This window comes from Camelus bactrianus, chromosome 12 (genome assembly GCF_048773025.1).
Source record: "Camelus bactrianus isolate YW-2024 breed Bactrian camel chromosome 12, ASM4877302v1, whole genome shotgun sequence".
NCBI classification, from domain to species: Eukaryota; Metazoa; Chordata; class Mammalia; order Artiodactyla; family Camelidae; genus Camelus; species Camelus bactrianus.
Window position 1 is genome coordinate 66,382,010 of NC_133550.1, and position 12,857 is coordinate 66,394,866.

The window sequence follows — 12,857 nt, forward strand, 5'->3', positions numbered from 1 at the left end:
TGGTCTAGTGAGTTGTTGGCAAGGAAACGTAACCGTCCCCCCGGTGCCCTCCACCTGCAGAGCGCTTCAGTCTGCAGGGGGCTTTCTGGTGTCTCGTGTCGAAGAGGTGGGCACGGGTGTTACAGACAGGGACACACGGGTCCCAGAGGACGGGTGTCTCCCTCTAGGTCCCTCAGCTGGCACGTGGCAGGGCTGGGACCCCAGCTGAGACCCACGTTCTGCACTGTTTGGGGACTGCCGGGGGCTGGTGGACTTTTTCCTGCCACGTCTTGCGTTAACAGTGGGCTTCGCAATGCACTCGGCTCACAGACGGCGCTGCTGGGCGTTAATGTTGAAATCCGGGACGACTCCGGGTTTTCCTTCTTCCAGGTCCTTTCAAACCTATAATTAAATCTTCCTAACAGATGTTTGAGTCGGTGGGACGGTGGCAGGCAGTGCCTGATTTCTCAAAGCCCTCCCTCCCGACTGCCTCTTGGGTCCTGCTGCCATTGTCAAGAGAAGCTAATTTAGAGGGATTTCTCGATTTCCTGCCCTGGGTCTTGGGGAAAGTTTTGTTGCTACATTTTGCAGTCATTTATCTGGCACCATATGTACCGGTCAATGCAGGGGAGTCAGAGGCGACCAGGCCTCAGCTCTGGCCTTCCCCCATGAAGCCTTCCTGGATTGGCCCAGGAGAATCAGCAGTCCCTCCCCTGCAGCTTCACTGTCCCTGAGCCAATGATACACCTGCAAAGCATGCATTTGTGGCCAGGTCTTCCCCCTGCACCTGGCTGCATCCCCTGATCCATCTGTGCATCCCTTGCCTGTCGGAAAGGGTCTGCATATGACAGGCTCTCATAAATGTTGGGTAGGAGGAGGGAGGATGGAGGTGGACCAGCACTAAATACCAGCCTTCCAACTGGGGCAATCAGAGAGGCTGCATGGAGGAGGCAGCCTCTGAGTGGCTCCTGGAGTGATGGGCAGGCTGTTGCTAGGCGGCAGACACAAGAAAGGATGGTGGGCTGAGGCTCCGTGGGTGGGAGGGCTAGACTGGTGGGCTCACATGGGAACCATGGAGGGAAGCAGCAAAGGGTAGGGAGCGTGCTAAGGATGCCAAGCTTTGTCTAGGAGGCAGTGGGGAGCCATGCAAGGTTCTTGAGGAGAAGCAAATGACATGTTCAGAGTAGCCCTTTTCAGAAGCTCAGGCTGACAGCACAAGGATGTGTGTTTATACCTTTGTCTTGAACTGAAAAAGACAAATTGTCAAATGAGAGGAAGTTAACTTGTTCTGTGTCTCACACTCCCCTCAAAGGTGGACTGTGGGTGGGGATAGGGTTACAGAGCTAGGTTTGATGGAAGCCAAAATGAGGGAAAGCCTAGGCTTCAAAACCAGCCAACAGTGGACTGTCTGCTATCAGGTAGTGAGTTCCCCATCACTGGAGGTATGTAAGTGGATCTCCAGATCTAATTAGATGAGATTTATACACAAGGATTTTCCATCTGCCATCACTGCACCCCAGTGGGTTTCCTGGGTTCTTTTCTGTTGTCTCTGCTATTGACTTCTCATCTTCCAGACTGTTCTGCCAGGTTACTCCTTTAAGGAAGAACCATTCACACAGGAGTGTCCGTGACCCTCTTCCAGCAGTACTCACCTCTGCCAAGAAGCTCCTGCCATGGGGGCATCTCACGGAAGCCACCTTCCAGTAGGGATGGACTTCATGGCAGCTGTGTTCTGGGTCCTTGGACCACCTGAAAGTCACCGTAGCCTCCCTGTTCCGAATGGCAAGCCTGTCTTTTTGTAATTAATTAGTATTCCTTTGGGAGACACTTGGAGACTCTATAATTACCCTGCTCCTCATGGGAGTTGTGTGGGCTAGCTTTCACCTCCGTTGCCATTTCTCGGCTTGATTATTACTAAGATGGGTGCCAAACGGTGACTGGGATTCCTGGTTGGCACTTTACTGTAAGAAAGAGCCTTCTCTTCTGGTTTATTTATGTCAGTATGGACTTGTGATTTCCCATTTTATTTGGTGGGTTATAATCCATGACTATATTTATCTTGATGCTCAAATTGTTCAAATTTGGCCAAGCGGGCTTAAGCCTAGCTCTGTGTCCCTCAGACACGCCCCGTCCCTCTGAGCACTTCCATTACTTTCTAGCACCAGGATATGCTCTGCCCAGCCTGGGAATTGCCGTTCCTCTTAGCGGAGGGTGCTCCTGGGGCCCTGGAAGCAATGTGCTAGTTGCTTTTGGGGTGTTACGGCTCCTGGGCCAGTCGGTAGACAGTTGGGGGGGGGTGTGTACATATGCACGCACACACATCAACCTCGATCTCACATTCACACTTACCTATTCCTACTGGTACCCATGCTTTCACACCGACATCTACACCAGTTCCAGCCCTACCCCACGGATTGTTCTAGTTTTCTCACTTTCTCTATTTGTAACGTCTCCTCTCTGACAGTGACAGACTGGCTTCTGCTGCCCCTGCTTGTCCGACTTGCCACGTGTCTGACGACCCTGTGTGGCCGCCTCTCACTCACTGAGGCTCCATTACTGCTCGGGCGGCCCTGCCCCCACCCAGCGCCTTCCGGCTTGCACACTTGGCTGCAAACCTTGGGTCTCCTCTCATGCCTCTGGCTCCGGTGCTGTCCCCACCCTGCCTGGGCTCAGACACCTCCCTCGGGCTGTCTTCGCTCCTGTCCCCACCCCGCCCAGGCCGGCTTAGTCACTGACTCCAGGAGGCGGGTGGTTGGGGAGACTGATTTATAACATTTGCAGATTTCTGTGGTGACACTCCTGCCACTGTGGCCAGTGTCCCCGCTGGACACAGGCCTGGGAGGAAACAGGCGGCTGTCACCTCTGTGTCCGTTCCACCCCTCAGATGCAGCAGGCAGAACAGCACAGGGATGCCAGCCTTCCGGGCTCAGCCCAGTGGCTTTGGACTGAATTACTCAGGAAGGACGGAGGGCAGCAAGCTGAGAAATGCCTCGTTTGCATGGGCGCCTCGTGCTGCGGGTGGCTGTGCTGAGGCTCGGCTGTCCCTGCTATGTGAGCACACAGCTAAGTCCCCCACCCGGGGCCGACTCCCAGCAGAGGTGGGGCTGTTGCCAAGTTGCTGTCCAATGTGTGTCCCCAGCCTCAGCCCCAGAGTGAGCACCTGTCAGTGGGAGCTCTGATCTTGCAAACTGTGAAGTGCAGCGTGTACACTGGCGGTGGTGGCCATGGAGTCCTGATAGTCTCCTACTTTTGGTTCAGTGTCCTTAAATTGGCCAGAAAACGGAAGGTTCTGAGACTTGCCGTCAAGGCCACGGCTCTGCGGTTCTGCAGCTTAGAGTGTGTGTCTGCGTCTCGTGCTCTGAAGCCGTCTCCCCTCCCTCCACAGGCACAGGAAGAACCTGAAGGCCCTGTACGTCGTGCACCCCACCAACTTCATCAGAGTCCTGTGGAACATCCTCAGACCCCTCATCAGGTGCGGGGTGCGCTCTGCCTGGATGTCCCTGGGTGGGACAGCCTTCACCGTCCGGGCGCCGGGGAGGCCCTGACTCTGGGGTCCCCGCCCAGCCCGGGGTCGTGATCAGGCGTGCCGGCTCTCGACCGCAGTGAGGTTTGCTCCTGATATTTTAAATCCCCCCTTGGCCTGAGCACCCATCTTGTGGACTTGGGTCCCAAGACCACCGTCAAGTTTAATGACTCCCCACGAGGACTCCCAGAACCCAGGAAAGCTGTTATACTCGCAGATACGGTCTTTGCAGAGAAGGAGCCAGGTGGGATCTGGAAAAGGCCTGTAGGGGGAGAACAGGCAGATCACGCCAAGCCCCCCTCTGTCCGCCCCGGGGGATTCACAGGCCACCCCCCGTCTCCCAGCCATGACGTGTGGCCCCAGCAGAGTGTCGCACCCAGGGAAACTCGCGCGAGCCTAGTGTCCAGTCACTTAGACAGGCCAGTCCGAGGCCCCTGCCATGAACCACGTGGTTGGCGTCTTGTTCCTCTGTGTTGCTGCTTAACCAGGACCAGCATGCTGGGGCCACAGCTGACAGAGAGAGAAAGCCAGTGCCAGTTGCCCGCTGCCCGGGAGGACAGTTCAGATGTTCCTCTGCTTATTGGTGCCATCATTCACCTTGGGAAAGCCCTAAGGGTTCTAGAAACCTCTAAAGTCCTTCTTGGAAGAACACCCCCCAGCTCCTGCTGTGGGCGGCATGGCCGCCCGGGTGACAGGGTGGTTCTGGAGCCGGACCTCCTGGCTTGACTGGGCTGCCTTGAACATCTGTCACCCTCGGCAATAGATGCCACCTCTCTGCCTCGGTGTCCTTGTGGCTGACAATGCTACTTCAGTCACTCTGCCGCTGTAACAAGAGCTGACTCAATACCCGTGCAGTGTTTTGAGCAGGGCCTGCCCAGCGCTGGCAAACACTCACTATTAGCTGTTAAGGTTGTTCAAAATTTTTTTAATTATCCTTTTGTGATTAATTAATTAATTACAATACATTGGGTACTTTATGTGCAAGGCACCCCCAAACAATTCTATGAAGTCAGCTGTATTTCCTTATTCCAAAGGAGAGAAGGCTGATGCTCAGAGAGGTTAAGGAGCTTGCCTGAGGTCACACAGCAAGTCAGGGCTTGGCTGGGATTCCAACTCAAGCCTGTCTGGTCCTGCCCCTTATCCTGCCTCAGGCAGGAACATAAGCAGATACCATGAGCGGTCTGCAGAGATCAGGCTTGGGGCCCTAAAACTCCCCGGCCTGATGGCTATCACCTGGCTGGCTGCCCACCTGAGCCCAGGAGTCCTCAACTGACAGTGGAGGACATGGATAAGAACAGGGGCTCTCCACTGCCCACGTGCTGCCTGACTCTGACCCTCTGGAGGTGAGGCCTGGCGATGCCACCACACACCCGCGTTGGGGTCCCCTGGATGGGCTGCCAAGAGGCCCTTTCCTGGGTGTGATAGGCAGGGAGGGCCCTGTTTGCTCTGCAGAGCCTGCCATCCAGCAAATGCCTGGCTGGCTGGAGGGCAGGCAGAAACTCAGAGAGAAAGTTGAAGGGGGCTGCTGCATGACAGGAGTTGGCACAAGGGACCTGTATCCTTGCAGACGAATCACGGGAGGCCCCCACAGTGCAGGTGGCCAGGGGTCCAGGCACCCTGTCTGACTCCCCCTCATCCACTAGGGGGAGCCGGTGCACGCGGCTCGGCCTCCCGTGGGCTCCGGGCTCACGCCAGGTCAGTGATAAAACAGCTCGGTTTCAGTTACACAAGGTGAAGAGGTTTTAGAGACCTGCAGGACCGCGGAGAGCCTGCAGTGAACCATACGGTATCGCGCTCTTGAAAACTCGTTAAGAGGGTACCCCTCATGTTAAGTTAAAAAAAAAAAAAAAAGCAAAGGGCCGCAGGGAAACCTGTAGGAGCATGGTTATACTTGCTACCTGATTGTGGTGCTGGTGTCCCAGTGTATACATACGTCCAAACTCATCGAGCTTGGACGATTTCACGATCAAATTGTGAATGCATCAAATTGTGTGTATATCAGTCAGACTTCAACAAAGCTGGAAACCACGGAGCCGTCAGGTGGTGATCATTCACTACGTGCCGACGTGGGCCTGGCATTTAACTTCTCACCCATCTGCGCCTCCTGGTCGCCCCACTTTGCAGCTGGGGAAACCGAGGCTCGTTAATGACGATAGTCATGGACTGTGATGTCTGCCAGGTGTCAGACAGCGGACTGTTTTAAGTAGCCTCCTATTTACGCAGGAGAACCGACCGCATTCGGGGAGGGGGGGCAGGGGTCCTGAAAGGTGGGCGAGTGGATTCCGCTAGGACTTACCTGCGTCATGCCTGCTCCATGGTGGACCCCTGGGGGGACCCAGTGTGTCTTGTTCAGTCCCTGCAGTAACACGGAATTGGATGTGGTCGCCACCCTCGCCGAGAGGGGGACTGAGGGGTTCAAATGTGCAACCAGCAGCGACCCCAGAGGCCACAGGCCCCACGAGCCCCTCTCCGTGCCCCTCCCTGCCCCGGCGGCGCAGGGCTCCCGCTCTCCTCCATCTGTGCAAATTCACCGCAATTCAAACTGGAGGCACATATTTATTTTTATGCAGATGAGACTCTCCAGAGTATTTGGTGCATCCAAGATCTTATGAAAGCGAACATCTGCAGACGTGCGCTGCCTCTGTTACATCCTGGCTTTAGGTTGTGTCAGCATTTACATTTTCTTAATATGAAAAATGCCAGCATCTCTGTTCTTCCAGTGCTCCCGCTGCCAGCCCCCTCCCCCGGCCCCCGGCCTCTCTCTCGCCATCTTATCGGGGTTTTTTTTCTGTTTTTTTTGTTTTCATTCTCTTGCTTCTGCTTTTTCAGTCACAAGTTTGGGAAAAAAGTCACCTATTTCAACTATCTGAGTGAGCTCCGTGAACACCTCAGAGATGACCAGCTGATCGTCCCCCCGGAGGTGCTGCGGTGAGACCCTGTCCCAGGAGGCGGGGACTGGGCCCCCGGGCTTCCGCAGCCTCCGTCCCATCCTGTGAACACTGAAGGCTTAATTTCCAAATGTGTGCCCAGCCAGATCTGGTTGTGAAATCTGCAGCCTCAACAAAGATTCGCAGTAAAAGATGCTAACTGCTGACGCAGGGAGACGAGGCTGCGGACGGCTGTGTACACAGAGGAGATGCTTTCCTCACCCACCGTTGCAGAACTGATTAAAAAAAATAAGCCACGATGGGGAATGCTGTTTGCTGCCTTAGAGTTGACCATTTTTGCTTTTGAGCAGAAAATTAGGGGGATTTCTAATTCTAGGGAGTGTGGATAATGCTGTGTACAGAATGGAATGTTCTCCGGCACATCGCAGGTGCTCTGGAGAGCAGCCCACCTGGTGCTTCTGGCTGAAAGCCTGTCTAACGTGTCTGCTACTTTGTTTTATATGGCAGTGGTCCACCACCCGCCCCGCCCCCAGCGACAGTCTCTCAGGTAGGGTCATGTGGGCTGAGAGGGCCCAGAGGGCCGTGTGGTCGGCCCTGGCCCCCTACTGTCAGCTCCGGGCAAAGCCGGATCTCTGAGCCCTCCCTGAGTGCCCTCCGCCCTTTGCATCTCCCTCTCTGGGGGGGCTTCTTTGAAGGAGCAGGGCCCCTGCTAAGCTGCATGCGGGTGAATCCACAGCCCTGCAGGAGGAGTAACAGTGTTTCGCTCCCTCTGGGTGCCAGGTCACAGCCAGGTTCTGGGGATATCAAGCTGTGTTAGGGAGTGTGTCTGCCCACAGGACACTTGCAGGTAGTGGGGCCACGAGTCAGTGACAGTAGGAGCTGAAAGAGGCACTGAACCCAGCTGGGGAGGGGACTAGTGAGGAGGGATATCAGGGAAGGCTTCCAGGAGGAGGTGACTCCTGAAGTGAGTTTCAGAGGGACAATTGGCTAGATCGAGAGGCCAGGGAAGGATGTTTCTAGCAGAGGGAAGCTGTTGTGTAGACACGTGGGTGAAATATTGGCCAGGGGTTGGCAGGAGAGACTGGATGCTGGATAGAGGTTGGATTACCCTTGCTGGCTTCTGTGTGAACACCCCATGGCTACGGGGATCTCTAGGGTGCGTGTGTCTGTGTGTGCACATGCGAGACAGCAGTATGACACACAGGCCTGGAAGATGAGACCCTCAGGTCTCCTGCAGACATTTGTGGGACATCTGGCCCCAGACAGCCCCTGGAGGCGGCCCTTGGTGGCCCGAGGCTTCTCCCTGCACGTGACATGGTGACAGCTGTACTTCTGTTGTGTCCCCAGGCACGACGAGGAGCTTCGGAACCTGCACACGGGCAGGCTGCCCCCTCCCACCAAGACGCCGCCGCCGCGGCCCCCTCTGCCCACGCAGCAGTTTGGAGTCAGTCTGAAATAGTGAGTGAGCTGGGACGTGGTCTGCTCTGCTTGCTGGAACCGCGGAGAGCTTCCGCCTGCTGGGAGCTTCTCCCGACCTCTCCTCCAGCAGCCAAGCTTAACCCTGCAGGGGAGCTGAAGTGTGAGCGTGTCGCTGAGGCTGGAGTGCCCGTCGCTGCTGTGCGTGTCCATGTGTGTCTGTGCAGAGGACCCAGCAGTGGGCGGGGAAGGCATCAGGGACCTGGGGTCCTCGTCCAGCTTTTGTCACCACTGCTCACTGGCCAGTTCTGGCCTGTGACCCCCAGGCCATGGCCCGGGACACCTCCCACCACCTTCCACGTGAGCTGTGGCCACATGCTTTGCTCTGGCCAAGGAGTTAGGAGTGGCCATGGAGCGCGTCACATCCAGGAGGGAGCTTTGGGGACCAATTCATGGTTTGCCTCTCGTGGTGACAGAAGCAGCTGGACATGGTGCCCAGCCGGCCTGTGTCCCCGAGTGACTACAGAGTGTCTCCCACTGACACCTACACCGATGGGGAGCACGAGTGACAGGTGAACTTCTGTTGGGCTCAGCTGCCAGCATTTAGGGACTGTTGTTGCCGCAGTGTAGCCTCCCCTTCCTGACCAACCTTAGCCTTTTTAGCCATTAGCCATGTGACCTTGAACTCACTCCCCCTCTCAGCTTGTTTCCTTATTTCTGCAGTCAGGGAGCTGGATGATGTGATCTTTACTTCTTGTTAAGGCTTCTGGGGCCACCTATGCAGGCCAGCTTCGTCTCTTTGAAGACATCCCAACGGTACCTCCTCCAAGAAGCCCTCCTTGATGCTCCAGACAGCCCACAGGGCCCTCCTCTGTGGCAGCCTCGATCTGAGCAGGCTGCCGTGGGGAGTCTCCCCTGCTGACTCCCCTGCCCAGGGGCGAGCTCCTGCCCATCCTCCTCACCTCTTCTTCCAGCATCTGGGATGACGGAAGGTGAAGGGCTTGTTTTAACCACACAACCACCATCAGGCACTTGGGTCTGAGCTGCCTGATGCAGAGGGAAACCGGGGCCTGGAGGGTCGTGGATCCCAGGGAGCAGTCTGCTCGCTTTCATTTGTTCGTTGTTTCTGGTCAGAACCTTGCATGTGCTTTGCATGTGGTGCCCTGTAGACCTAGGCTGGTTCTTGTAACACTGAAGGGTTATGAACCGAGGCGGCTCTGGGAGAGCCCAGGCCAGGGAAGGCGGCGGGAGTGCCACCTTGGGTGTGTCCCAGCAGCTAAAGATGGACTGTCACTTTCTAGAACTTTGTGCAGTGGTGGACATGATCTGTACTGTCCACATGTGAATTTTTGAGCAGTGCAGGTGAGGCACGGAATGTCTAGCTTTATTTAGCTTTAACTGCTTTGAATTGAGATGCCCACTGGCTGCCTGGGGGTCCGTGAGGCCCTGGACTGCGGGGTCTGGTGTCTCTTCAGAGAGGCTTTTTGTAAGCGCTTAGTGAGTATAGTGTATGTTCAAATATGATCTCCCTAAATGTGTCTGGAGGAGAAGTTTACCGAACAGCACTTCCTTTTCCTTTATCACTCATTGTAAAAATGTGCTGGCGTGACCCACTTGTGTGGTGTGACTGGGGAACGCGCCTGCAGTGACCCTGGGCCCCTCTGGGGGGCGCTGGCGAGAACGCGGCGCTCAGAGGCGGGTTCTAGGGAGGTTTAGTCGGCAGGGCCGGAATTTTCAAGCACCTGTGACCATTTTCCCAGAGTTTCCTAGGCTCCTGCTGTCGGCCCTGTGTGCTCAGCCCAATATGGGTTCTGCGTGCGGGTGTGACCTGACACACGGGGTTCCAGAGCGGCTGTGTCGAAGCCGCTGGCATTTCTATCATCAATCCCTTAGCCCGAGGACTAGCGGTGCCTTCTGGTTTGCCTTTTCAGAACCACTTCTGTCCCCTTACCGTCTAACAAAGCTTAAAAAATGAAAAAAAAAAAAAAAAAAAAGGAAACTCACCCAACTCGTGGACTTCTGAAGCCATCCACCTGAGCACAGTGCAGGGGGCTGTCTGTAATTTAACCCAGCCCTCTGAAGCTCCCCAGGGCACCTTAAGCCTTGTGTTTCGAGCAGGTGCCTTTTGAAAACAGCTGACGCAGCATTTGAACCCCAGAGCTGTCAGCAGATGGGAGGCACATAGTACAGATGTCTGTTATGAAGGCTGTGGTTCACCCCTGTCCCAGGACTGGCTGTAACTGTGCACATCAGTTCCTTGTGTCTTTAGGGAGTGAGGCGTACCAGTGGGCAACCTTTGAAAAACATGCTGCACGTGCCGCTTTGAGAGAGAATCCATGCAATTGCCTCTTTAAATGAATATTTTATGCTGTTTCATTGCGAATGACTATAATAAAATGGCAATAAACACATTAAATAAAGCACCAAATATGTAATTTGTTTGAACTATGAATGAATGAATGTCATTAAAATTCATAAGCAGATCCTATTCACAAATGTTAATTCACTGAGTGAAGTTCAAAAGCACAGACAGGAAGCTATCACCTTAGAACAAGCTAATTAAGTTAACATATTAAGGGGAAGTCAGAGATTCAAAGAGGCCTTCGCCTGCTTGCCGTCCCGAAGAGAGACAGGGAAGACGTACGTGTGTGTTTAGTACGGCCCTGTCTGGGCAGCTGTAGGGGGCTGGGAAGAGGGAGGGGCCTCTGTCAGCGGAGGAGGGGCACAGGTCCCAGTCCAGCTCCAGCACTTTCCAGCTTTGGGAAGTCGAACTTGGCGTGTAACTTCTCACACCAGTCTCTTTCCCTGTAACTATAGGTGAAACCCTGCCCTCCGCACCCTCCAGGGCCACGGGATCTTAACAGGGTGTGCAGACAATGCGAGCTAGTTCCTGCTGCCCTCATATTTGTGCTTTGCTGTTATTCACCCTCATAGTCCCCTCCTCCAGGAAGCCTTCCCTGATGGCACCACACAGATGGGGATTTGTCGAAAAGGTTTTCCCCCACTGGATTGCCTTGGCACCCTTGTAAAGAACTAATTGACCATGAAAGTAAGCGTTAATTTCTGGGCTCTCATTCTGTTCCATTGATCTGCGTGCTGGTGCCATCAGTCTTTATTGCCGGAGCTCGGTGGTAGGTTTTGCAGTTGGGAAATGCGACTCTTCCAACTTTGTTCTTTTTCAAGATGATTTCAGCTCTTCTGGGTCCTTGGAATTTCCGTATTCATTTTAGGATCAGCTTGTCAATTCTGCAACAACAACAAAAAAGCAGTGGGGTTTCAGGAGGGACAGTGCTGTCTCTGTAGGCCCATGTGGGAGGTATTGCCATTTTAACAGTGTTGTCTTCCAGTTCACGAGCAGGGGATATCTTTCCATTTATCTGAATCTTTTAAATTTCTTTCAGTGATATTTTATAGTTTTCAATGGACCAGTTTTGAACTTTTTTGCTATATTTTTTTAAAGTATTTTTTCTTTGTGATGCTATTGTAAATCAAATTGTTTTCTTAATTTCATTTTTTGATTGTTCATTGCTAGTATATAGCCATACAGTTGATTTTTTATACTGATTTTATATCCTGTGACCTTGCTGAACTCACTTATTAGTTTGAATAGGTTTTTGTGTTTTTGTTTTTGTTTTTTTTTTTTAGTATTTTCTACATCCAAGGTCATGTCATCTGCAAATGGACATAGTTATTCTTATCCAACCCGGGTGCCTTTCATTTCCTTTTCTTGTCTGATTGCACTGGCCATGCCCTCCAGTACAATGCTGAATAGAAGTGGTGACGGTGGGGATGGGGGGTATAGCTTCGTGGTAAAATGCATGCTTAGTATGTGCAAAGTCCCAGGTTCAATTCTTAGTACCGCCATTAAAATTTTTTTTTAAATTAAGAATAATTAAAAAAAATAAAGTAGTGAGAGTGACGTCCTTGTTTTGTTCTTGATCTTAAAGGAAAGCGTTTCAGTCTTTTACCATTAAGTCTGATGCCAGCTGTGGGTTTTTCATAGACGCCTTTTATCAGGTTGAGGAAAATCCCTCCTGTTCCTGCTTTGTTGAGTGTTGCTTTTTTTTCTTTCATGAAAAGGTGTTGGATTTTGTCATGCTTCCTTTGCTCTGTTGAGATGATCACTTGACTTTGGTCCCTCATTCTATTAATGTGGTTACACTGGTTGCCTTTCGTATGTTGAACGAACCTTATACTCCTGGGATATATCACATGTGTTCATGGTATGTAATCTTTTTATATGTGGCTAGATTTGCTCTGCTAACATTTTGTTGAGGATTTTGTGTCTACGTATAAGAAATATTGATCTGTAGTCTTGTCTTATGATGTCCTTGTCTGGTTTTGGTGTTACTAGCCTCACAGGATGAACTGGAAAACGTTCCCTCCTCTTCTATTTTTTGGAAGCGTTTGTGCAGGATTTCTTTGGACATTTGGTAAAATGCACTAGTGAAGCCATCTGATCTTGAGGTTTTGTTTGAGGCAAGTTTTCTTGATTACTCACTCAGTCTGTTTACTTGCCATTCTATTCAGATTTTTTATTTCTTCTTGAGTCAGTTTTGGTAGTTTGTGTTTCTCTAGGAGTTTATCCATTTCATCTCAGTGATCTTATTGTTTACTGAGTTGTTCATAGTGCTCCCTTACACTTTTCGATTCCTGTGACGTCACTAGTCATGGACCCTCTTCATTCCTGATTGCAGTGATTGAATCTCCTCCCTTTTTTTTCTTAGCCTTAGCTAAAGCTTTGTCGATTTCATCTACAGCCTTGTCAATTTCATCTACAGCCTTGTCGATTTCATCGATCTTTTCAAGGAGCCAACCTTTGGTTTTCATGACTTTTCTCTATTATTTTTCTATTCTCTGTTTACTTCCACTCTAATCTTTATTGTTTCCTTTCTTCTGCTTGTTTTGGGTTTAATTTGCTCTTCTGTTTCTAGTTTCTTAGGGTGGAAGTTTGGTTGTCGATCTGCGATCTTCCTTCTTTTCAATACAGGCATTTACAGCTCTAAGTTTCTCTGAGCCCTGCTTCAGATGCGTCCCGTAAGCACCAGTAG

General features: G+C 52.3%; 1 protein-coding gene across 10 annotated transcripts in view; it reads left to right on the plus strand.

Moving 5' to 3' along the window:
- Window positions 1-12,857, plus strand: part of ARHGAP8 (Rho GTPase activating protein 8) — a 53,780-nt gene that overhangs the window by 24,727 nt on the left and 16,196 nt on the right. For 9 of the 10 annotated variants that reach the window (XR_012510973.1, XM_074375682.1, XM_074375683.1 and 6 more), the window contains 3 exons: window positions 3,365-3,451; window positions 6,332-6,430; window positions 7,738-7,848. Coding sequence is in view for 9 of the 10 variants with exons in the window: in XM_074375682.1 (XP_074231783.1) it covers window positions 3,365-3,451; window positions 6,332-6,430; window positions 7,738-7,848 (297 nt within the window). In the remaining variant the exon portion in view is untranslated. The remainder of the gene's footprint in view (window positions 1-3,364; window positions 3,452-6,331; window positions 6,431-7,737; window positions 7,849-12,857) is intronic. The other variant, XM_074375685.1, reaches the window with a different exon arrangement.